Source organism: Dermacentor silvarum, chromosome 3, assembly GCF_013339745.2.
Source record: "Dermacentor silvarum isolate Dsil-2018 chromosome 3, BIME_Dsil_1.4, whole genome shotgun sequence".
Lineage (NCBI taxonomy): Eukaryota > Metazoa > Arthropoda > Arachnida > Ixodida > Ixodidae > Dermacentor > Dermacentor silvarum.
Genome location: NC_051156.1, coordinates 65714165 through 65741246, shown reverse-complemented (window position 1 = coordinate 65741246; position 27082 = coordinate 65714165). Strand labels below are relative to the sequence as shown.

Below are 27082 nucleotides of genomic sequence, written 5' to 3'. Positions count from 1 at the left end.
CCTCTCCCTCGCGCCATGCGCGCCGCGCTTATCATCAAACCCCTCCCTAAGAACGTCCACCCAGAGCACCATCAATCCCGCCGCGTCGCGCGAGCCAAAGCTCTCCATAGCGCATATGGCACTTAAGAGGATGTGCGATGGGTGGACGCCGCGTGTGGTCCAGACCGTTCTGTAGCTGTGGCTTATCATCCAGCAGCCCCCCCCCCCCCCACTCACCCACTTCATAGACTCCCACTGTACCCCGGAAGAAGCAGAGGAAGCTGCTATTGCCTTAGCAATCGCTCAAACCAATGTGGCTTACATAGTTATCGACTCTAAAACAGCCATTCTTAACTTTGCCCGCGGACGCGGCCATCCCCCAGCGTGGAAAATATTGAGAATGTGGATCCAAAATTCTGATAGACGTATTGAGCTCGTGTGGGTGCCGGCTCACTCTGGCAATCCCGGAAATGAGGCCGCCGATAACATAGCCCGAGGACTTGTAAGCTGGGCAAATGGCGACCCCAGCCGGGATTTCTCGAGGGAGCGGGCGCACACGTTCTTATAAATTACCCAACAAGCACGCTTTGCCCGTCGACTCTACCCTCCTCCCCACCCCCGACTATCCCACTCCCAACAAATCCTCTGAGGCGACTCCAGACCCGAACTGTTCCCACCCCTCAGCTCCTATCCCACTTCCGCCCGTTTCGCCAGAGTGCACTCTCTGTGGAGAGTCGCACGCCACCTTAGACGACATCCTCTTCGGCTGCCCTGCCGATCCTCCCCCGCAGGGACATCCTGCCATCGGAACATGGGAGGAATGGGAGGCCCTCCTTGCGTCGCAGGACCTGGACACCCAACTTCGCTGCGTGAACCGGGGTGCCAGTGCTATGGCCCTACGTGGCCTGGACACATGCGCGTAATGTGAGGGCTGTGCGGTGGCCCTGGGCCCTTGAAGGGTCCAAACTTGCTCGCTTAATAAAGTTTTTCCATCCAACCATCCATCCGCTTTCGGTCACTTCACCCCTCGTCGACGGAACGCGCTGCACAGCCGGACGTGGCACAGGCGCAACGCTAGTTGCGTCCGGGCTGGATCCCGCGTCCGCGGCTGCACAACGGCTCATCGCAAAGCTTAAAAGCGTTCTTGTAGCTCCCTACCATGCGTAGCAGGTCCGGGACGGTTCATCCTCGCCGCCAACTGTTGTATCCGCCGTTGTGCCGTGCCCGACTACGCCGCAGGCGTCGGAGAAACGCCGAAATGAACCGCACCTGCCCGTACCTCGAACAACACTGAGATTTATTAGCCCGTGATGACGATATATACAGATGCATGTGTCAGCTGACGTGATAAAGCGCGTGCGTAGCGCCATCTAGGTTATATAAACACAACTGATGAATACCACAGAGTCATTCCTTTCCATTATTTGGCTGAGTTAGGCAGCAGGAGAAGAGACAGGCCTCTAAACATGACGGGCGTCGGCGTGTAGGCACGAGTCGTGAAACGGCGAGGGTACGCATGAACGGCATAAAATATGCATTAGGGTCATTTCCTTTCTCATAACTGTTGTGATCAGCCAAAACTCCCTACATCACTGCACACTCTCTCGCGGCCATCACAAAGCGATGTCGTCAATTAAGTCCATCACAGTACTTATCCCTGCACTGGGAATGTCCACACCCTCCGGGCCACTGCCTTATTCCTTCACCTTCACTTTCATCCTGGGAGACCGCGCTGAATAGTTAGACCTGCAAGAGCGGCGACAGTTGATCCAGCGGACACGCAGAATGGCGCGAGCCAATGGAGCGCTGAATGAAGGGCTCCAGCCTAAGAGGAAGTCGCCCCACCTGATCAAGAATAAATGATTTCTCTCTCTTTCTTTAGTGAGAATTACACATCTCCAAAGTGGAAAATTTATGCACAGGTTGTACATTCTCACGAGCCGTGTTTTGTACTTATCTATCTCGCCTGGTTCGATTAATTTCATAGCAACCGCGTTGTTCTTTTAATGACCGATTTGTGCGCGGCGTCGCACGGGCCAATGACGAAAAGGCAGACAACGTGATAAATGAAGATCGCCGATAAAATCAGTGTACAGTGACAGGCACTGTGCACGTTTTCCAGAATGAGGTTCATGCTGCGACAGTCGCGCTCAATGTGAGCTGCAACCCAGTTCCCGTGGTCGAAGGGGTCCCAAAGACATCACGGCGGCGCCGACATATGAAAAATTTCTTCAACAAATATACGAGTAACTTAACAATGTTTTGTTTTTCTATTTTTCGAATTTCAGTGCCACCGTGAAGAACTGAGGCACCTCTGACGATGGCCACCGTGTTGCAGCCCATATTTTCCGTGACTACTTGTTAGGTTCCACCTCTAGAAATCAATGTTTCAGATCAACAGATCAATGTTTCATTCGGCTTCAGATTGCTTAGCACTGTTTTGAGTAGGTCTGCATATTACGCAAGGAGAAGTCATCGTGCACACTAACCCACGGAATATTTGGGCCACGTTGTCGCGACAAAATATTGTTCGGCTGTGCTCCATTCAGCGCCAGCACAGCCGCGCATGTAAACGAACCTGCGCAGGCGCAGTGACGGCCAGAGGCGCGTCATTGCGTAGTCTGCTACATTGTTTGGGCTCGCCAAGCCTGCGTTCCGGTGCGGCGAAGCGAACATGCGAACATTGCTTTGAGTACCATATCGCAGTCACCTAGCAGTCACGGCAAGCCAGCTCCACGTATGGGTACTGCAATGTAAAAGGATCGTGGTTTCACCACATGGAGACTAGCACTCAGCGTCATCACTCTCGTATTGTCTGCAGTACTTGAACCATCCTGAACACGAACTGCTCATCGCTTGTATTTTTTGCGCTAGATTCCTTGTGAATGAATGTTTTGCTTGCTTACAACCGGCTTCGTAGCATCTTTTCAGTAATGGTTTCATTCAGTGATAAATAGTTAAACACCAAATGAGAATCTCAAGCGGTGCACTGAAATGGTACCTGTTGTGCATAATCTAATACGAGCTTTATCTTCATCTAAGATGTCTAATTAATGAGTGTAACAGTGGTCTTGCCACGATGCGAGGATACAGCGTGAGTGAAAATTGCGGTGAGACAAACATATGTGTGCCAGATCCACTTTTTGTTTCCTTGAGAAAAGTTTAAGCGCCACAGATTGATATTTGAGTGACAAGAAGTACAATAAGAAAACATCGCAGTCGGAGTATTTCACCCCGTAGGAGCTCACAAATATTGATTACGAAGAATTACGCTTGTATTTATGAGGCCACCGCCGATAGCATCCGCAAAATGCATAATAGTGCCACTGAAGCACATAAGAATTGTGATGGCTGAACACTTAAACCGGGAAAGGGAAGTGAAAGGAGTTAGTTGTTATCTTCATGAATAATTTCACCTTACTGACCTTATTCATTGTTTTATTATCGTTAGAAGTTTTGTAAACAACCACAATTCTTGGTCGTTAGCAATCGGCACCAGTGAAGTGGAAATTATCGCCCTGACAGATTTGCTTTCTAGCAGGGGCGCTATAACGTAAACTGATTCCAAACTGTTTTAGATTCCAAACTCCTGATGTCAAATTTACGTAACCACCGACGCAAGCATCGAGCGGTGACCCACAGCGTTGTATGAACAAGCCAATCAAATACTCTCCTCGTTTATAGGAGGTCACCTTTGTTCGCTTTCTATATAATAACATTTTCTACACTCAGCGGTTTTTCTAATCTAATTGGCTGACAGAAGGCGAGGAGCACGCTCTAGTGGAGAGCGTTTCGATGAGGCTGAGCCAGCACAGTGGAAATAGATAACCGCATGAGGAGGGTGGTGCCGGCTTCTCCGATTGGTCCGCTTCGCTTTACTTAGCTTGCGCTGGCTGGTCGAAAATTGCGGCGGCGTGCAACGGAAGGATAAGAATGCCGCTAAAACGGATCCTCAGCAAGGAAGAGCTGGCAGAGCGATGTCGTATGCATGCCGAAAGGGCTCGATAACGTTTTACTGCCACGCAAAAAGGTTTATCATGCGTAAATAAATACATGCTCACCGGCAGGTGCGAGTAGCGAGGGCCTGGGTGATCAGCGGGCAGCCATCTTTTATTCCTTTAGGAACGGGGCAGTCTGTGGCTATTCAGGAAAATTTTCAGTTTTGTTCGGCATATTAACGCATTCTTTTCGCGTACACGTCCCTTTGACGTGGTGAGTTTTCGCGGCCTTGTGAGGTCGCGTGACAGACAGGCGAAGTGGGCGTAGCCAAAAACATTGGACCAATAGCATAGGGATAACGGTGAAAAGGCGTCTAATCAGGAGTGATTATTTTTCTTTTGTGTGGTTTAATCGTGCATAATCAGTGTGTACACGTTATATCAGATGGGGAGCTATCGCGGTTTTCGTGACGTCGCCTGACAGACAGGCGAAGTTGGGAGTGGCCCGAAAATGTATTGACCAATCGTGGAGGCTGATTGCAGAAATTGGAATCAAAACAGTTTGGAATCACTTTACGTTATAGGGCCCCAGATGTGCGACACATTTTAAGGTTTCCAAGGTGTCCGACACTTAATTATATATCGCTGTGGCTGAAGCGCGCACCTTGGAAGCGGCATTCTGAACGTATTATATCAGCGCATACAGTTATAGACAGTGAACTTTACTAAACATGGGCTTGCCTAACTCTGAATCGCATGAAATTAGTCCACTGTATATGTTACAGCTCACCATCCTGATCTGCCACCTTCGTCGAAGAGCCACACGATGATTCCTTGGTTTCTTCCTCCTCCTCCTACACGATACGATTATTGTTGTTTTGTCACATTTCGCTATATAGCCGCAGTTCTTATTATGAAAAAAAAGTTATGATAGAGCTTGGAACGCTCACCCTCCTTGTGCCATTTTTCTGCTCATGGAGAAAATGCTTATGCGTTTCTTCACAGTTTTGCAAACTTGTTTTTGAGCTTACTAATTGTAACTTAACGCCACAGGCACCCTTGACAATGCTTCTCGCGCCATAACTCCTAATAACCAACAAAAACATTGTCACAACTATGTTGCTAGGAGCCACGTCCGCTAAGAAAGACCTTTATCACTTAGTTATGCTCTCTCGAAGTGGAACGCATTTTGAACTTCATAAAGCTGCAAACAAAACGCCAAAGACAATTACATATTTTAAACCTTACCTACGCACTTAAAATATATCTGCTAAAATAAGGCCCGTCATTGACAAATTATAACTATACGGCTTGCATAACCCCAATGAAGGCATAACTATATGTTGCATCACTTGCATCGCGGCAAACCATAGCACGTCTGGGGCCGTTTCACGAATTTTCCCACCATTCTTCCATCCACACCAAATTCATATTGTAACCTGATTATGTGTCGCGAAACATCGATCATCAACACTAAGCCGGAATCGAAATATGTGCCCGGCGGCGACCTTGCCACCGTCACGAACACCTTTCCCAAAAGAAAGAGCTAAAGCTGCACAACTATAGGATGCGATGCTATATTGTTTGTTTGTGTTTATTGCTTCATTTGGTTGTACTTTCTGTTTCACCACTCCGCTCATTGATGCCCTTGGGTCTTGAGGTCTAATTGGCTGACAGAAGGCGAGGAGCACGCTCCAAGGGAGAGGGTTTCGATGAGGCCGAGCCAGCACAGTGGAAATAGATAACCGCAATTGCATAAATCTTAAAAAGCTAAATTTTATTCGACATTTGCGTGCACACTAGTTCCTTGTTGAAATGACAGCCACACTAACTGTGTGGTAGCCTGTAAAGGATCAGCCAAATGAATGTGATATTCGAGCGACTGCAATAAGCGACGAGCGACAAGTATGGTCGTCGCCATGGCATGTCGCGTTGCTGTTTTTAGGTCAGCCAGTAGAAAATGCCTGTCACCTGAACGGCCGCGTAGCGGATTCGGCCAGTTATGTGATTGCGTAAGAACATAGCACATCCCGTGCAGCTTGCTTTGATCTGAATTCCCTTTGGCTACTTGCCCTTCATTGTGATAACAAGAATTAAAAGGTAAAATTAGCTTCATCTTACACTCAGGACAAAGTATTGTCGAGGTGTTGTCGTAATGTTTGAGGTATGATAATTGTTTTGATACTGTCATGCCTATAAGACGCCACCTAGAACTGCGAAAATCTTTCGATTTCTACGTACCATATTCAGTTGAATGAAATGCAATTTATTGCGCCATAGAATATGTACATGATAGCAGAGGAGTCTTCGGTAAAGCCATCTCTCGGAAGCTTGACAAGGCTGTGGACATCTAAAGCACTTCGGCGGCATTCGCATGGATGAGACAAAATAAAAGTGCACTAACATTCGTATGGAGTAACAAAGGTAGGAATATAAAGTTCAACATAACACAAGCAAAATGCGTTTGTTTGAAAAACAAATGCATGAGGTAAGTCCCTGAAATGTGTCGCGGACAAAGAAAAAACATTCACAATGAGATGAAAATATACACGAGGAACACACTAATACAAGACAACACCCACATATGTCGATTTAGCACTTTGGTGAGAGGACAATCATAAAGATTTACCTATAAGTATACTAAGCACCATAGGAAATCAAATATTAAAAGATTCTTTTCTAAGCGGTGCAGTTTCATGGCTGATGTTATTCGCACACAGATTGTTCAAAAGCCGCGGCAAATTATTTTCTAGTAACCGCCAACTACAATGCTTATTATAGGCATTTTCGAAGAGCCAATTTATTGGTTTGTCAGGTTTCATATGCCTCTTCTCGGTGGGATAGTTCGGAATCTTGTGGGAAAAATAATGTGTTTTCGATTGTTTCGTACTTGAAGACAATACATAAATGGTAACTATGCATTTTCATACCAGGAAGTACATTGCATTTTAAGAAAGACTGAGAATGCGCCATAGCATTAACAGCTAGTGGCGTGAAATGCTTTCTTGCCGATGACCGTATTTTTGACAATTTTAGAACAGCGCGTGCCAGCAAACGTAAAAGCATTGCATACGTAAATAGCGTTGTCCTCACTGCGCATGCTCCGTACAGTATTACGCTACAAGGTTCCTGAGGTTTACGTACAGTATATATCAACTCACTTTACTTGGTGACAATAATGTACGTAATGTTTACATGCGCTAAGAACTATCGTTGTCAAACATGGCAGGATCTGTTGCTCCCTCTTCAGTGATAATTGCAGTCATGGCTACGCTCATTATTCCTGATATCCGGTAACTGCTTAAATGAGCTTTCACTTCCTCTAAACGCTTATTATCAGCGCATAGCGCATTCAATTTTTCAGATCTTTCGGCAAACCTAGCTTCCTGGCGCGTCGCCTTAGAAACGACAATGTGGTTGACAGTGGAGTGATTTGGATTGGGTATGTTTTACACGGGGCACCAGACAGCACCTCGTCTTTGACGTTTTCTTGACGTTTATGCTTCTGTACCTTAGCCTAAACGCCTTCAAAACATGGGCATTGTAATGTTCCGTGAACTGCTTGCCTTTAACGTACGTAAGGCATCGAACGCTGTTCTAAAGCTGCGTATTAAACCTATATCTACAGTTATAGTACACGGTGATTAACATGTTGACTGGGTGGCGCGTTTAAATTTATTTTCGGGCCTACCACTCTACTTGATCAGGTAACAATCAGGATTTCGCCCGCATCCCCGCGAGAACATAGCAGGAATGGCTGCCGTGAGCCCTGAGCCAGGAAATATACACTCTGCCTTTGATGAATCACTTGCCATACTCAACAGCACAAACCTAACAGTTTTTTAAAAATAATTTTGCTTCATGCATCTGAAACGCCACCTGCATGTCCGGTATATAAGCGACAATATTTTGCTGCTGCGAGGCTAAGTTAGGCTATTTTACAATTTATTTCAGCAAGTTTACACTGTGGCTTCTTTTTTGTTTCACTTGTTCTCTCGCATCCTTTAGCACAACGCTACAATTTCCAAGGCCATATGCTTCTCACGGCATGAGCGCGAAGATGAAACAAACTAGGCGATTGCCACTACCGACTAAAGCTTACCATTATTTCATAAACATTTGACCAGAACGTAGCTCTACATTGTTGCCAATATCGAAATAGCGAACGTTGCCATAGAAAATGTGCTGCTTGCCAGCTATATCACGCACACGCTTTCGTCATTGGCTCTTTACATTATCAAGCAGGAAAAGTTCACGATGCGCAGTCTAATGCAGCCTGTGCAGCTGGCTGGTATTACAAGTAGTACTATGACCCGTCCCAGCGGCACGTCGTCTCTAGAAAAATTGTACTACCAACTAATTTTACTTCGCCTTTTTTGTACGTATGCCAGTACAAAAAACCCAGCGGCCGTGAATAGCTGGATGCCTGCTAGTAGTCTTAGAAGATTGTCGTACGATCCCATCGTGTCCCGGAAGAGCCCTGAAAGAGAACGCAGGTAACAATTAACCTGTGCTGTGCGAACGACTTACTGAACTTGTAGCACGAGGCACTCACTCTGGTCTTTATTTTACTTTTAACATATTAGAAGGCATATGTTCTAATACGAAGCTGAACTATGTGGATGTATTTAAGTGACAGTATAAACAGGCACACCAAAGTATCAGTAAGCATCTTAAGTAATACTCAAGATCCTGTTTTTCTACGGGCAATTGTGACTACATTCGATAAGCCGTACTGCAACAATTCCTAGATAAACCTCGGAGGAACTGCATCTCAGGCACCTATATTATCGTATAGCTAACCATAACAAACCAACCTAGAAATGTAGGCTGGCATCAAGCGTCATGCATTTGTGAACAATAAAAAAACGGGCACTCAGAAGGTTAGCGTAACCTAATTCAGCGCTCTTTAGTGCTGAGAACTTCATTTTTTAGCACCATAACATTTTCTTCTGTGTCTTCAGAAACTTAAGTTCGAGCGCACATTCTCTGTAGCAATAATTAATTATTTCCACGGCAGGCGCGCAATTTGTTTTCCGCGATAATTCATTTCTAGTGTAGGCAATCACCTGTTATGAACGGATTTGCTGAAAGGAGTGGGATCAAGGCAAGACCATTGGCTCCCCAGAATGTGGGCACTGCTTTGGCACCAAAGTTGTCAGCCACAAGAACTCCCTTGAAGGTGGTGACGCAGGCCAGGAAAAACGCCGTTGTCACCTACGCGACGGTTGTCATGATCATACTTAGCAAATCGCTTGCACGTGGTAATTGCACGTGCATTTGCGTCATCATTCAAAATGTTGACTTGGCGCAAACCAAGAGTCTCTGACAGCATTTTATTGCTGGGTTGTTCAGATTGGGTTGAATGGGGAAGAATTAGGTTCCTTGAGGCGGATGTAGACTCGTGTAGTGCGGTTTACTCATCCTGTGCATATATTGCATAGCGTGACATTGCTACCTGTGAGACATTACCGCTGATCAGGGATAACGTTGTGCTCCCGAAAGGTGAAGTAAAGGCGCAACAAATTTGTTTCCTCGAGGATGGTAATTTTCAAAGGTCCCTCTATCTTCTTGGCTACCATCTGTATTTCATTTGGTATCATACACTTCACAGGTCGTCCGAAATTGAGGCACATCACTCTGCACGTTAGCGTTGGCATAGACCCTGCACGCTTGGACCTGCGTAAGGGCAAGTCTATCACTTCTCTAACTGAAAACATTGTGGTTTTGACCTCTACGTTAAAGCAGATATACATCTTGCACTTCTTTTGAGAGCATCGATTTATGGTATGAAAAAAAAAACAGTAAACACTTTCGCTAATTTAAAAGCTGTGATGTACGTGTTGTATATTGTTAGTTTTCACGAAGCAGCCAGCGAAATGGTTATAGCAGTTTTATCAAGAAGGCGCTTTAGCCTGCCTAAACTTACATGATTGCAATATTGAAGCCCCTCCTGCGCTTACGCCGAGTGTAGTTTCCGCAGTGTGAGCAAAACAAAATGCTACCTGTACCTATTAGAAAACAGTTAGTATTTTAGACCCCTTTATGAAAAAAAAAGAATGAAGTGTGTACACTAATAGGCTTAACCACAAACCTGTGTTTGGAAACTCCCAGGCTGACTCTGCCAAAACGCAAGCCTATAACATGCGGCAAATACAGAGCGTGTATTATATCGGAAAAGCTTCGAAATTATATTATAATTTGGGGTTTTAAACGAGGCTTATCAGAAGAAGCTGAAACAAATAATTTTAAAATATTAGTGTCACAAGCGATTTAAATTTACATGAACAAATATTGCATTTGTGCGGTTTTCAGAAATCATGAATATCCACATGAGAGTTGTGCTGGACTTACTAGTACTCGATTAGCATTTCATGTAAAACTCTATGGTAAACATACCGCCCAGACGTTAATTTCAGTCTACACACACTACTTTTTTTAAAGGTTATTAGAGATAATGCCAATGCTCTGTATTTATCTTTCTCTCTCTACAGGTATTAGCTTTCTAAGGCGGTGTACAATGCACTACAACGAATCCTCATCAGTTTTCGTTTTTGCCGCACCGTCACTGTTACTACGTCTTCTTTCAGCAACAAATATTTGTTTGGGCCCTTCGCACGGTACGCCAAAGATATCGCATCGCTATATCGTCGCGAACGTTGCTGCCACTAGTGTGACGGCCCCGTTGTCACATTTCAATTACTTTCAACACACTCTGCAACTGTCGCGATGACTGCCTGATCGCTCTACATGAGCGCGGTAACACCTACAATGCCTGAAATGGCATACATATGGCTACTCTAACCTGCCACAATAATTTTGTTATCACTTGTTTAAAGAAGAAAGTGCTTGCTCTTGGTAGCGTTACGCTTTCAGCACATATAAAATAGAGCTTTAAATAATATACCTTGAAGACAGCAGTACGTTTAAATGACTCACTTGTACGATGATGTAGCTCAAGAAAGACGCAGTAAAGGGCAGTGCCAATGACATGGCCGCCATTGCGACAAAGCAGAACGCCACCAGACTGATGCGCCCAACAATTTGAAAGTCAGCCACTAAGGGAAGAAGCAAACGTCCCATGAGTTCGGTCGCTGCGCAATACGTCATCGACAGCTCGGCACTCTTGCGCTCAACGCCTTTGTCCAACGCGTAGTCGATAATAGTACCATGCACGACGAGAATCGTGTAGTCGGCGGCCACGGCTCCAAGGATGAGCACATAGAAGGTGGGTTTCGATAATAGATCTAAAGTGCCGCCATGGCAAGTACGAGGTTGGGGCGATGGATCTGGCAATCGCTGATCTGCAGTTGTTTCCTCATAAGCGGTACCATTGATTGCGTCATGTCTTGGTTGCGGAGCAACGTTCTTCTGTAGAAAATTACGGTTGCGTTGCTTCTCTTTATTAACGTTTGGTTCTCTTAGCCACTTGCCGCAGCCATCTTCCTTTCTTGCAACCTCGGTTATCATATGCGCTAACCCACCTTCGTTCATGACATCCTGTTCGTGTTTTGCAACCACAATGCCAAGTTTTTGTGCGAGGTGGCAAGTCCCGTGTACTTCACCCGTTTGAACGTTTCCCCCTATTTCATATTTTGAGGCCGTCCTTATTTCTGGTGCCACATGTTCGCGCTCTTCATCTTTCCGGGGTGAGTGACGAGTCGAGTATTCCATGTGGTCAACCCGTAGAGACGGGGCTTCTGGGGTTTTATCAAAGTTCTTTTCGCAAGCGCCTCTGTGTTTCCAGTTTCTTACATACCGAGCGTTATGATCAAGCAACAGATAATCCTTTTGGGGAGACACCCTCTTTGACTCCTTTAAGAGATTCCTTCTGATTTGATTGACTCCTTGGCTCTTGGTTACTCACTGTTTTGTTATCTCTCAGAAAGATAGTGAACGCCGTTGCATTCATGATCAACGCCGCATATATTAACAGTGTGCCCCTGAAGGAAAACATCTCTTGCAGCCACGAGAGAAACTTTGGCAACAATAGTGTTGCCATGGTGTTGCCGGTGTATTTAAAGCCGGCAGCCACTCCTCGGTACTTGTCGAAGTGCGTCATGAGGGCAACGATCACTGCGACACTCACGATTCCCATTCCGGCTCCTGGAAACAAGAAAAGACATCAGGTATCAGTGTTTCGTAAGTCTGACAAGTTGTTGAAGTTGTCCTAACGAGCCAATTTGTTAAGTAGTGGAGAGCGTCATGGAGACAGAAGAGAACCAAAAATTATTGTACAGGAATGGAAGCTCAAATCCTAATTATAACTGTCGTCTGCGCACCCATTAAAAATATAATACAATAAACGAGGAATTTAACCACACCTGAGCTGTGAAGAATTACGCAGACTGCTAGCATGAAAAAGAAACTTACAATCTGTCGCCAAGTTGTTGAAGTGGTTTTGCAATGGCAGATGTCCAGTCGATCGGTATTTCGCCTTCACTCATAGACGCGGGACAGCTACATAAGAAGATATTTGGAAATCTATTCGCGATAGAGCTCGAGAAGTAGGTTTAATGTTGTCAGGATCTGAGATTTATTGAAGTCACGTTACAGAAGCATGTTAAATGCCGTTCTGATTGTCTATAGCGTGATTTTAAGGTGAGTGTGAGACATTAAATTGTGGTAAGATATCATTGTTTGGTGTAACATTGCTATAAAGTATTCTTTAAGGCAGTATAAAGTTAGTCAGCACTACGAGTCTCTTTGATGATGATGAATTTGGCGTTTTGTGGCGGATGGCCTAAGTATGGCCAGAGAACGCCAGGCAAGTGCAAGAATTTAATTTGAAAGATGTCTTTGTGCCACACGCGATGTACGAGGACGCCCGACTCAATTACTTTCTTGCAGATAACTAACTAGTTTGTGATAATCAACTAGCTTATGCAAGTAAAGCAAAATTGCTTCGCAAATGCTAATTGGTGATTGGGTGCGCTTTGTGCAGAAAGTAGCGTCCTGTAAACGAACAGGTGTAACATATGTAAAAAAATCTGTTTAAGCGTTGCTGCCTTTCTGTGACAATACTTATTCACGTTGCACCCAGTTTAGGATCAATCTCAATTTCTTTCGCTAAACACAAAATGATTGCTGATATCACTAATGTCTTTCACAATATTTCGTACACGAAGGTGTTATCACTGTAAAACTTCATTTACATACACTAGAATATTATTCCTTCAGATATTGTGTAACCGCGTACAAAGCCAAGTGGGACAAAGGAGCAACCGTACTGCCCATACAGACGTTTTGAATTCTCTTATCTTATTTGGCTTTGACTTGGTATGTGTTTTAAGTTCTTTTAATTTTCCTAATGTGACTTCATGCGAATATCCTGTTCACTTGCTCCATAAAAAATCATGCAGAAACTCAACCGGAGTTGTCTATGTATATCCTTAAGCATTGTGCCACTTGCTAATCTCCACGCAGCGCGGTGTCGTTATCAGTATTATGAAACTTGATCCGATCAGCATAAAAACTTATCAAGCTTAATCGGTCGTTGTTAACATTATCGGACTACATCCGACCCTTATCAACCCTTATCGGTTCTTATCAGCCTTATTGGACTCGATTCGACCCTTATCAACCTTTATCGGTCGTTATCCGCCTGCGAAAGTGGATGTCCAGCGGAACTGTTGCAAAACCACCACTAGAACAGCTGAGGTGGGTATGCAATGCTTTGTTGATGGTTCGGATGCTTGTTTTGAGCTTGTTTATTGAAACGTATGCTGTCCTGTGGGTTGTATGGGTGATTTCAATGAATGTATACACTGTTCGCTTCACTTTGCTGAGAACTTGTAGCCTCAGCCCTACGGGAGCATGAGCCACTGTATTCGTGTTACGTGACGGGCAGGTTTCCTCCTTGGGTAGGCGAAGAAATGCTTACGCATGGAAAAAACACTCGACTCGGGGAGGCTGCATAATAGACGCAGCCGCAGCAACCCTTTTAATTACGAAAGTGTGACCGCTGCCAAGGTGTGTGCTCCGAAATAGCTTTGAAGTACGGGTCAACTGTTATTTTCGTTGTTTTGTGGCATGTAGTGAATAAATACTACGGAAGAACAGGAGAAAGTTCTGTTATGGCGAAAGAATGTTGTAATAAGCTTTCCTGGCATAGCCCCAATGGAGCTTGGCAGGTCTTGTGCGCCAATCAGGCACCAGTCGAAATGCGGGAAATGTACTTTTTTAGATGTGAAGTTCAGCTGAGAACCTTCACAGCAGAATGACATATTTCATGCTCAATTAAATTTCTTTAAAATATATAGTGTTAGGTAAATAAGCCTTCCCTTACGACACAGCTATTCACTGCCAATCTGGCAAGACACAGGCGCTGGGTTATTTCTTCCAAGAGAAGTCCGCGCAGAAGATGGTACTTACAGCGCGTGTAGCTGTCTTTGATAGACTGTCATTGAATCTTGTGCGCATTAGACGTTAGTTTCGCATTACTAATTTTTTGTTGAGTGCCACTTCAGATAATGGATAACCATCTATAACTTTCCACCCTTTATGTACTTCTGTTTCCCCAGAATTCTTTGCCTACCGGCCATATGAGTATGACAGACCATACAAATCGAAATCGCGAGCTTAAGAAAGCACCAGGCCTGTTCAACTTCACTTACCATGCAGAAATCCGAACGTGACGGTCATCCATGGTATGCTAGGAGCGAACACGGCCGCTAATACTCCCAACCAAAGCAACATACTTCCGGCAAAGGCAATGTGGAAGGTCGAGAAGAATGGCTGGATAATTGCCACGAGTATGCCTGCAAGTAACACCAGGTGCACTTAGAAAAGCAATTCAAAACTGTTGTGTTGTCACGCTAATAATTAGGGAAATTATTTGTGTAGAATTATGTAATCACCCGGTGACATTCAGTTCAAGAAGCTCAATGTTTCTCTGTTTCTAAGGCAAATGTGGGCAGTGCAAAAGTAGCAGTCTTACTGATTTTGCTGTAAATATTAATGTCTAGTATAAGAGGTGCCACCGTCAAATGCCGCACTGCACATTTTCTTACAGCACCAGAATTCAAGCGTCCATGACGGCTTACCAGACACGTGTCCCATAATTTGAAGAACGCTGCCTGGCCAGGATGCTTCTTCCCGTGTTGTCTGGAACTCTTCTAGGAAGTATACGAAGAAGAATCCCAGATTAGATGACGAGGCTACAGTGAAGAAAGCGATGAAAGAGGCCGCCACGGCCACGCTCCAGCGCGTATCGACGTCCTCAGCAGGCCTAGTTGCACGACCAGCACTGGCGCTTTCTCGCACAGCGCTGGCATCATCTGATGGCCCATTGCTGGTGGATATCGCTGGGCCTACCATAGCACAGCTCTCCGGATCCCTGCAAAAAATATTTTTTTACGGTGAACCTGTGAGCCTCTAGTTGGTCAGGATTTTTCGTGGCCGCGTGCTCATAGAGAAACGTGGGCCGATCACGCAGACACTGCAAAAGAAGCGGGAAGCGCACAGTGTGCTGCTTCTCCAAGAGGCATCACATGACGTCATCAGGTGACATCTTCACTTGACGATGATGTCACCGCGTGACGCCACGTTTGACGTGATGATGTCATCATGCGACCTTTGACGTGTTGACGCAACCACATTTCGTCATCATGTCCAACGTGACGTTACCACTTGGTCACATGGGTTTGCCACCACCGGATGTTAACGCCCTATGTTTCGCTTCATGAGCCGTATGATGATTTTGCATGTATAAAGCATACTCCCCCCCCCCCCCCCCCCCGCAGCTGTGGCGGTTTTCCACAGCTTCGCTGGACATCAACTTTTGCAGGTCCGGGATTCCGAGTAGTGTTTTTTTTTCAATTTAGGACATGATACATTTATTAGATTTTGGAAGCACTAATGACCCACCCACTCATCGTGGATAGAATATACAGTGCTAAAATGGTCGGGATATTAAAACAGCTGGAAAACGATTCAAGCTCCAGTTGAAGCCGATGTAAGGCGTCCTCCCGGGAGAGTTGTGCGTGAGATAAGGGCTCTGTCACTGCTTCTCGCACACAATCGCGTCAGCTTTCGCGCGAGGGGAGTAGGAGGAGCATCGGATTCGATATGTTTTTACCGCAACGCTCCGAGAGCGGCCACCAATTTCAGCCTGCACTAACTTCAGGATCAGTTTACATTTTTATACTGCACTATTTTCGGTATCGACCCACATTCATACGTATGATGACGTGTTAGTTATCATCATCAGCATCATGATCATCATAATAATTTATTTTTCCCTTTTCCCTTAGGAACCCTTGTCGTGGTATTACATAAGGGGGGGAGGGGTTACCGAAGATAAGAATAGGAATAAAGGCATGGATGCAGTTTCCTACAGACTGCGAATTTGTTTGAGAAACCAACTAAAAAAAATTTAGCGGCACACTGAATATTGTATAGTCAACTCAGCAGAAACGTCACGATGTCAAATGGCAATCGTAAAAGAAGGTAAACACAGTACGGTCATTAATAAGTTTAGAGTTCAAGGTGATCAGTAAGCAGCTGTTAAAGATAATGAGGTTACGGTCGCTGACAAATCTGTCTGGTAAATTGTTCCACTGTGCGATGGCACTAGGCGAAAACGATTGAATAAACAAAGATGTTGAACAGTGGAAGCGCTGGATGCTGCAAGACTTTAAAATCGACGAGATGTAGGGGTTGGTGAGATAAGAAGCTTTCTTGTAGTTGTGGGAAGTTGTAGTATAGTCGGTGGAAAAGGCACAGCTTTGCAATTTTCCAACGGAACAGCAATGGTTCGAGTCCTAAGGGATGATTTCAGCGCACTGACGCTTTCATGACAGCTGTACCTGGAAGTGGTGAATCTAGCGGCACGATATTGTATTGATTCTAAAGTGTTGATTAAGTAAACTTGGTGCGGGCTCCAAATAGCTAAGCCGTATTCAAGTTTACTTCGAATGAAAGTTTCATAAGCTAGTTTTCGTGTGGATGGGGGGCACAGGTAAAGGGCACGTCCGACGTAACTAAGTCAGTAATGTCGCTAGCCAATTTTGTGATGTGGTCGGTCCAGGCCAACATGCTGTTAATAGTTACACCGAGATAACGATATGATTGAACCGTGGATAGGGCTGTCGAGGTAAAAGAGTACTGGTATTCCTTGTTAGAGTGTTTACGGGAGATCCGCAGAGCTTTTCATTTGGAGATGTTAAGCTTCACTAGAGAATTGGAACACCAGGTTTCAGATAAATGTAAGTCTTGTTGAAGCATTGCATGGTCGGTTTGGTCCGTAATGCGACGATAAAATACGCAATCGTTTGCGAAAAGTCAGATAGAGGACAAAATGCCGTTAGGAAGGTCGTTTATGAAGATGAGAAAGAGAAGGGGCGCGAGGACGGACCACTGTGGTACGCCGGAGATCAGGCTAGAAGTGGCAGAGCAATGATTTCCGACAGCTGTGTACTCGAAGCAAGGGCAAGTGCTTGACGTAATATTTCAGCGGAAGCTCGCTAAGTGGACAGAAGTAATTAAATGGCAAAATGAGACATCCACCCAATCGTAGCAATTGCTACAAAGAAAACCCATACGTGTTCCTCGAAAGAAAGCCTCGCAGTTGAAGAAAAATCCGTCCTCGTCCGGAACTCGAACCCAGGACCACCCCTTTCCGGGGCAGCCGCTCTACCATCTTAGCTAACCAGGCGGCTAGCAGATGGCAGGGCGAAGTCGAATTTGTCAACAACTCGAAGCAAAGGCAAGTGTTTGACGTCATAGTTCAGCGGAAACCCGCTAGGTGGAGAGAAGTAATTAAAATGGAAAATAAGACATCCATCCGATCGTAGCAATTGCTTTTTTTTTTCGAGGAACCCGTATGGGTTTCCGTTGTAGCAATTGCTACGAGTGGGTGGATGTCTCATTTTCCATTTTATTTACTTCTCCCCACCTAGCGCGTTTCCGCTGAACTATTATGTCAAGTATTCTTTGTGCACACTGGGCTCCTGCGTAAATTGAGCCCTGTTAAAGAAAGGGCTAAAGAAAAGGGAGGTGGCCGCTCGTCACTTGGTTTCGAAAACGTGGTCCTTTTGGCTCAATCAAAATACGGAAAAACACGTGGGGCACTGAATATTGTTGGGGAAAGACTGAGCATTCCAAAAAAGAGACAATAAAATCTAATTTAAAAAAAATTCCCCTACCCTGTGCCCTTAAGGCTGCTTACGTGTGGGAACTCGAAAATATTAGAGCCACTTTGGTGAAATTTTCTTTCCAAGCATTCTTTGACCGCTGCAAGCTCTCGCCTGCGTTCTAACTGCACCTCGGTAAGGCCAAATGAAAACACACTCGCTTTCCCGTGAGGTGTTTCTAATTCGATGGACTGCTCAGCGGCGTTCATTTGGACATTAATGCTGTTTATGTTAAGCACTCATTTTATACAATCATGACGTGGTGCCGCCTCCTCCTCGTTTGCTGCACCGTCACATTCGCAATGGCGCACGCACTAGGCCACACGTTTTGTCAGCCAGATGGCTGCGACATGACGTGTGCAATGATGCACGCACTAGGCACAATTTTTTTGTCAGTAAGAACCATGGAGCCGCCGTGGCATAGGGGAAGTGCGCTCGTCTCGCCCCCGTAAGGCTCGGTTTCAATTCCCACTCAGACCGAAATTTACCAAATTTTCTCTTTAAAAGCGTTCATTCACTTTGTTTACAGGAAGCTCCCGGAGAAATTGGACCTCAATCTGAGCACTATTTGACGTGTTTTTACTCTATGCTCCGTCGGCCATTTTTTGGACTATATTTCGGTCACGCGGACTACGCCGTTGGTTTTTAGCGTAATGGGGCAAATAATGCTATCGCGTTAAAATACCAGACATTTGCTCCCTCTAGGCCCGCAGAAAGGGCCAAATAAGTTAATCAGGTTTTTGAAGTAATCATGCGCTTGAAGGCGCATATATATACATTTGTTGCAGTGACAATATTCAGTTAGTGTTTGTTGTATCGTTGAGTAGTTCCGTACAATGCAGAGCCGGCACCCACTATATCGGCAAGGGTATAGTACAGGTGGCTATACATATAGGGTGACTCATTATATGTGTGCTGTTTGCGATGAGCCACATCGAGCAATGACATAGTTTCCTTGAAGCGGAAGTCTGTGGGAGGCTTCGCAAAAAACTAGTCATTGTGTTTTCAAAACAAGGTGAGCAAAAACTGCTTGATGTAGCAATATGGACGGCCAGAAATACCGAGGCAAGCGCACCTGCTGATGATGTCAGCAAGCTATCTTTGACGTGTTGACGCAACCACGTTTCGTCATCATGTCCAACGTGACGTTACCACTTGGTCACATGGGTTTCGTACCACCGGATGTTAACGGCGTATGTTTCGCTTCATGGGCCGCATGATGATTCTGCATCTATAAAGCATACCCCCCCCCCCCCCCCGACACCTATGGCGGTTTCCCACAGCGTCGCTGCACATCAACTTGTGTAGGGCCGGGATTACGAGTCATTTTTTTCAAATTTAGGACATCATACATTTATTAGATTTTGGAAGCACTAACAACCCACCCACTCATCGTGGATAGAATATACAGTGCTAAAAGGGGCGGGATATTAAAACAGGTCGAAAACAATTCAAGCTCCAGTTGAAGCCGATGTCAGGCATCTTTCCGAGAGAGTTGTGCGTGAGATAAGGGCTCTATCACTGCTTCCCGCACACAATCGCGTCAGCCTTCGCGCGAGGGGAGTAGGAGGAGCGTCGGATTCGATATGTTTGTACTGCAGCACTCCGAGAGCGGCCACCAATTTCAGCCAGCACTAACTTCAGGTTCAGTTTACCTTTTAATACTGCACTATATTCGGCCTCCGCGCACATTGATACGTATGATGACGTGTTAGTTATTATCATCAGCATCATGATCATCATAATCATTTGTTTTTCCCGTTTCCCTTAAGGACCCCTGTCGTGGTATTACATGGGGCATATAATGCTATCGCATTAAAATGCCAGACATTTGCTCCCTCTAAGCCCGCAGAAAGGGCCAAATAAATTAATCAGGTTGATGAAATAATCATGCACTTGAAGGTATATATATATATATATATATATATATATATATATTTGTTGCAGTGACAATATTAAGTTAGTGTTTGTTGTTTCGTTGAGTAGTTCCGTACAATGCAGAGCCGGCTCCCACTATATCTGCAAGGGTAGCACAGGTACAGGCTATACGTATGGGGTGACTCATTATGTGTGCTGTTTGCGAAGAGCCACATCGAGCAATGACATAGCTTCCGTGAAGCGGAAGTCTGTGGGAGGCTTCGCAAAAAACTAGTCATTGTGTCGTCAAAACAAGGTGAGCAAAAACAGCCTGAGGTAGCATGTGGGGCGGCCGGAACTACCGAGGCAAGCGCACCTGCTTGGTGCAAGTCAAAGTGAGATATATCCCGATACTGATTCGGCCTAGTTGAAAGTTGAATTCTGGGCAGGACGCCAACGCAAACACCACAATACGTATGAAAGAGTCAAGTAATGATTACTTGTCTAGGTGCTGTGTCTAGGTCTTCTTCGAGCATGGCTTTAGTACATCGTCTTTGCGGATGCTGCCTGCCAAATTAAGGAGGTCTTCCCCCCTGTGGCACAGATCGTAATTTCAATCTAGGAACCATGTCCCCGTGGTGTGTGCTAGCATATATACACACATTTACTGCTCGTCGAGTAATCGAGAGGGAGAAACGTTTCTAAAAAGCGTTAGCATGAAATGTTACATTAGGACGTCGTGTCCACGTGAACAGTGGCACGCATCAAAGCTCCAAAGTCACGTCTTATGTGATGGGTGGTCTGCCCGGTGATTAGCGCCACGTGTTCTTGTCACCCTGATGGTACGGGAAGAGTTTGTTTCAGAATTTAGCTGTCTGCCCGGGCTCCTCCTTCTTTTACGGGACCGGAGCGTAGATAATAGCGCATGCCACATTCCAGTGCTGCCATTTGTTTTAGGGGCAAAATAATGGGCACCCACATTATTCTCAAATGTCAGATGGATCCTTTATCCAGCACAAAGCTTTGACATTTAGCCAGTGCGTTCTTCAAGGCATGCATCCTCTTCTCACAATATGTGAACCGACTATCAGGAGTAGCTGATTCGCGGCGGTTTTTTCATTTCTCAAAAAGGTTCGGACAAGCAATCAGTGAGACTATTATAACTTTTCAGTACGCACAGAACTAACCTACACACCTGTAAATTTGCTCATGCATCACACTCATCGCCCACGGTAGTTTTGAACAAACACTGATGTTGGGCTCTCTCGATCCTCTAAAAATCTTCTTGTTTTGGCTTACACAATACACGCAGACCTACGCACACTTATGTGGGCTTCATTATTTTGCTATCTAATCTAGTCAGCCCTCTATCACAGAGAGAAATTAACCTTTTCTTGAAAAATGACATATTCATTCTCGACGTGGGAAACTCTTACCACTTCTCAACACCGAGGCTCAGGTGGCATTATTCCTTCGGAAAATGTGAAAAAAAAATAATTATTTTCCTCTTTCAATGAAAACTTTATCTGTTCCCGTGCAGAATTTTGCAAATTTATTTCTCTAATTAAGGCATTATGGTTGAAGGCTCAAGCAGCTTCGGCACATTTTTTTAGAATAATTTATGGTGAAAAGCGAATAAAATTCAATCACACCAGCAGCAGGTAACCTAGACAACCACTCGTCTGCGTTTTTCAATTACACTAAGACAGATTCATGAAGCACAAGAAAAGCCCATTGATTAATTTGAACAAAGATATTCACTGAAACTACTGTAACACATTTAGGAAAGCTCGAAATATGCTAAGACGTCTTGTTTATTTAATGATTCTTTCATAATTATTGAAACCAGGTGGAAGCTGTCGCAACGGTTTCGTAGCTTTTTCCGATAAAATTACTGAGTGGCATAACCCTGGTTGCATATCCCGCACGCCATGTTAGGCATAAATTTATAGACAATAGACATATCTGGACATCTTTAAACAAAACTGTCATAACTAGACATGCCACATGTTATAGACAACTTTATATGCGATATGTTACCGATAACATATTAGATATTACTGCTCAGTGCGTGCCATATGGAACTTTTCATTATTACTTCTTGCAGAGAATGTCGATGGTTGCGCGAAAGTCGACCAAAACGTTACATTGACAAAATCATTCTTGTGCGAAGGCTATGTACATTACCTGCTAAGATAAATAGAGCTCGCGATCACCTATATACAGTTCATCGCCGTCGCTGGGACGGTGACACTTATCTCTTAGACTTTGCTCTGATATCTTACAAAAAGTGGTCGCACTGTTACCGGTCAGAAAAATACACCCGGGGTTTGTGTTTAGAAATGTAAAGTCAACATACGAGTATGTGAACGTTGGGGGAAACTTAGGGCTAAATTCAAGCTCACGAAATGTGTCAAGGTGTTTATGGAACACCACTACTATGCTACATTATTTTGGTCAGTTTATGCTTATTTCACATTGTGAGAATAACGCTAAAAAATAGGCAACTTCCTGGATAAGTATACCAAAGTGTAATAAAACAAAAGTATTGGCAGCATCGTTCCTCATGCTTTGTTAGTACAAATACAATGTATATTTGCCGCTTCAGAAAGCTCAAGCTACTAAGGAGCGTCCATTAGCCCCACTAACCTTAGAATACACGTGGGGTGGTCTGTCAGCTGGTTGGTTCGGAGCGCTCTCAACTGGTCTTGCGAGCAGTGTTGTCTTCAACTGTTCGAAAGAGAGCGCGTCCCTTGCGTCCGGCTGGTTCTCGATTGCTCTCCTCCACCATAGAGCGATCTCATGCGCTCCGACGCCTGTTGCTGAAGCAGTCGTCGATTGAAGAGCGTTTTGCGCCACATCACAAAACACAGCGTCGCCGCCGTTGGCGACGGTTCACTGTAACCTGGGACCGTCAATGAAGACACCTTAACAAACACTCGTCCTACCGGCACGCTCGCTGTTTTTCCTGGCAGCGTCGGGAGCTTTGGCTTGGCAAGATTGGACTTTTGCTGTAGTCCCGTGGTTTCGCCACTGCCATTTGCTCATCCGACATCGAGTACAGATTTGGCTTTCCTTTTTGTTCTCTGCCTCCGAGTTCGAGGAAAGATGGATCCACATGACTCACACAGTCGGAGGGATGCGGTGATCAGTCGAAAACAGAATTAGCTAGCATTGAAGGGACGGTCGATGTGAAATACATATGGGCTAATCGGAAGTGGCTTAGTAAAGTGACTCTACTCACTTATTGTAAACAAAAATACCACGCTGTCGCACCCTATAGTGTTTCACCGGCGGTTACCACAAAAGCAGTGTTGATGTACCGACGCGTTCAGTTGTGGGCAGGGTGACGCCGACTAGAGGGTAAGATGGCGTTCGGCGAACACAGGCTCATGTGAGTGGTCCTACAACTTCTAGATTGTGCGATGCGAAACAAATACATCCGGTCGTAGCGGACGTTCTTTCCAATAGATGGCGTTTGGAATTTATATTTAGAGACGAAAAATAGGCATGAGGCCTTGGAAACTAATGTAGTGCGCAGGTGAAAAAGAGCAAAAGGCAGTTGTAGCAGCTGCTCTTCGCAAGCGCCGTTCAACGGAGCGCGAATCTGTGACGTATCTAAAACAGAACAAGTCCGAAAACGGAATGAACGGCGTGCATCTGAGCGACGAGAGCAACTGAATATTGCTACGGATTTTGTAAACGCATGTGTGCTTTTCGGGAGCGAGCACAAAGCAATCATAGCGCAGCTGTTGAGAACGAGAAAGCGAAAACTGTTCACATGTCAATATGTAGTTATTGTAAACATTTTACGGATGCACTTTTCACTAGCTTTGGTTGATAAAATGGCTGCGCAGAGGGAAAGATCAGAAAGTAATTAAGGTATTTATGTCACAGAAAATCAGACGACGTGGTCCCATCGAAAAAAATGGTATTGCAGGTTTGTAGAAAGAAAACGCATAGTTGGTGAGAAATTACTTATTATCATAGCGCAATCGTTGCTGGGTAAACATTTTGTCACCTAACCGCACATCTTCCATGACAGGAGACCGAAATTTGGCCCTTGGTGACCTTGTATACTTCCCACAACATCAACTTTGTACTCAATTGCATCGCCAAAAAACATGGGCGCTCCGACCCGCTTAACCATAGTTTTCTGATAGTTACCCTGATCGAAATGTGGAAGGAGACAGAATATATATGAATAATGGATAAAGGCTTGCTTGGGGTAGGGGGCAAGGAAGCCAAGTGTGGCTCGCAATAGAAGCCTCACGCGGGAATCTACATGGTGAGTGAAGTGCGTCTCTTACGTTTTCCTGTAGTAGGACCCAGTCTTCGAACTAGGCCACCTCTTTGGGTCGGTATCCCTCCCGAAATATCCCCAGGCTTTCGCATTCCTACACAATGTGATCAACAGTTGAGTTACCTGCTTTGCGCGCTCATAGCGTTTCAATTGCGGAGGTGATTTCGAGCTCTCGGGATCACGTGTTGCCGTCGCTACGGCCATAAAAGCCATGATGTCGTCGGTTGTGGCATACCAAGCTCTTGCCTTGGTTAAAATATTTGCTCTTAAGTGAATTCGGGGCATTGCGTTTTAAGGTAGTTTTGTTGTTGTTTCTGGAAAATGCTTTCTCTTTGCATAGTATCTGCGTTTTAATTGCACCTAATAATGGCGGGTGACTTTATAATCTCCACACACAGTTATTGCTGCATAAACACTATCAAGCATACACACCTTCCCTCGTCCCAGAAAGCGAGGGCGTCGCAGATTAGCTAGTCGGGCAGTGTCGAGCGCTGAGCCTTGACCTATTTTCGTCGGTAGAGATAGTGTGAGTACTAGTCGTCAGAAGGTGAAGCGTTGGCAGTCCATGTGAAGCTCTGAGCTGCGGGCCTTGTGCCTAAGCATCTGGTAGTCAAAGCGACGAGGAGGTATTTCTTTCAGATGAAAGGATGAGCAAATGTTGCCTGATGTAGGATAGATTTCCGCATGATGTTCCCTCGACAGTCTGAATGAGATCCAAAGTTGACGTTGCACCAGGGTGTAGCAAAGCAATAACTAAGCTCAGCTTGGCTAAAATTCTTTAGGAAGTTGGCCTCATAAAGTTCAGGTTTCTGACTTGAGTCAGGAACCTGGACTTTATAAGGCTTACTCCCTCATAGACGATGAATAGCCTTTTTTTAAACCCGCCCTAATCAATTTCATTACACTATGGCTCTTACGTCGATGAGAACTCACCAAATTCCAACTGTCAAACGTAGGCTATATAAGGTACAGCATGCCGGTGCACTCGAACATGAAACCCAGCTGTGTGCGGACGTTAGAGAGCATACAAGCTCAAGGATTGCGCACGTGCTAGGGCCTACTACACTGCACTTCAACCAATGGAACCATCGCGGAAGCTCGGACTTCGCCCATCAACGTATATATGCTCTGCGAATCTCTTCGATTGCACCTACGCTTGTTGACCCGGCATAGGCAACACCCCCTATCAGCACTCCCTGCCACACACCCAAACTGCAGTTTTTCAAGAACTATATTGTGTCATGAGAACATTCTGCCGTTTAGATTCTCTGCCCAACGCATTCCTAGTGCACCTCCGTGGGTCCTGCCTACACCGGTTGTTAAACTTCAACTCCCTGGATTACGAGGAAGTCCTTTGTTTCATCCATTGTCCTTAAGCAACTTACCCTATCGCACATTTTTACAGCATACAGTGGTACGTCACACGTGTATACCGATGGCTGTGTTACCCCATGTGCCTCCGCTGCAGCCTGTGTCATCCCGCAAATGTCCATCGCTCGACGGTTTAAATTAGACCACAAGTCCACTTCAACTGCCGCAGAACTTGTTGCTATCCGCGAGGCAATGCGGTTCCTTGTAAGAGAGCCTCCTCGCATATGGACTTTATTTTGCGACGCCGAACCCGCTCTTCAAGCCATTGAGTGCGTTATGAGACAAGGCCCTTATTATATTTTAGCTCTAGAAATTGCAGAGCTTCTCGACATTGCAATCGAAAAGCGGCCACCACGTCACCTTTCAGTGGATATCTGCACACTGTGGCGTGATAGGAAATGAACAAGCAGATGCTGAAGCTAAAATAGCTGTAAATATAGCGCCAGAAGTAAGCATTGCGTTCTCACGAACAGACACGAATGCCCTGCTTCGGTGCGTTATGCGGAACTCTACACTTGAGCACTGGACCAATCCAGATCAACGACACGGGCGACTGCACAAATGGGAGCCAGAAATGAAGTTCCGCATGCCTCATAAACTGAAGAGGAGCATACCAAGTATGTTACACCGGATTCGTCTTGGTGTTGCACTCACGAGACATTATACGCAATCATCGGCTGCAGTGACACTGGTCCCAACTGCGATCACTGCCAAGTGTCAGAAACACTTGAGTACATATTTTGCTCATGCCCAGCGTACGCGCGAGAACGGTAGAGCCTCATGTCTACTATTCAACGAGTTACTAAAAGTCCAATATCTGACGAGATTGTATTAGGTCCTTGGCCTGACGCCCACAGCGCAGCTGTGATAATCGGAGCGACTTTAGCCTTCCTTCAAGCCACTGGACTCGATGCATGACTCTAGTATGACCTCAACGGGATGGACTTGTATATACGCACCTCCCTATCTTATCATCGTCATTCGTCGCTCTTTCCCCCCTCCCCCTTCCCCAGTGTAGAGTAGCAGGCCAGAGCGAACTAACGCTCAAGCCGACCTCTCAGCATTTCTTCAAATAAACCGCTCTCTCTCTCCTCTCTATCAAAACGGTTTGTTGCTTTTTTAGGTTGTGCAGAGCGCATAGCGGGAATCAGCTTGTTCAGGTGGCTTAATTGAAGATGTGGCAGCTACTTGCTCGAGAAATCGTAATGTCCATGTGTATAATTACGAATATTTGTAAAAACGGGAACACCATTAGACATAAGAATAAAAAAAGGAATATAGCAAGTGGTTTGTCCCACGGTTAGAACGCGCTAGACGACTTCTGGACTGACTACGCTTCACTATAGCGTCGATTTAGAGGAAGCACCGGTGACGTATGAAAGCAAGAACATCGGTTTTACTGCTTGACTTGGTAGATGCACTAGCACTAGGTCGTGCCGGTGGAGTCCAAAGTACGGAATGGTCACAATGCAAGATGTCCGAACTTTCACTAGTTCTGA

General features: G+C 45.3%; 1 protein-coding gene across 1 annotated transcript; it reads right to left on the bottom strand.

The window, feature by feature from the left end:
- Positions 1-6125: 6125 nt before the first annotated feature.
- LOC119444443 (monocarboxylate transporter 10-like) lies at positions 6126-22573 on the bottom strand. The gene is made up of 6 exons (XM_049663331.1): positions 22559-22573; positions 14963-15255; positions 14534-14677; positions 10857-12023; positions 8987-9134; positions 6126-8397 (listed from the first exon to the last, which is right to left on the bottom strand). Exons 4-6 carry the CDS (start codon positions 11589-11591, stop codon positions 8267-8269), a joined length of 1014 nt encoding a protein of 337 aa, XP_049519288.1. The 5' UTR covers positions 11592-12023; positions 14534-14677; positions 14963-15255; positions 22559-22573; the 3' UTR covers positions 6126-8266.
- Positions 22574-27082: the final 4509 nt, after the last annotated feature.

Bases quoted from the DNA above. Each gene is read 5' to 3' on its own strand.
- LOC119444443 (XM_049663331.1), bottom strand. From the start codon at position 11,591: ATGGAATACTCGACTCGTCACTCACCCCGGAAAGATGAAGAGCGCGAA. The intron at 9,135-10,856 runs GTGAGTCATTTA...ACCGTCGCGTAG, and splicing joins TGAGCTACATCATCGTACAA to GTGACAACGGCGTTTTTCCT. The intron at 8,398-8,986 runs GTGATTGCCTAC...GTTCTCTTTCAG, and splicing joins AGCAAATCCGTTCATAACAG to GGCTCTTCCGGGACACGATG.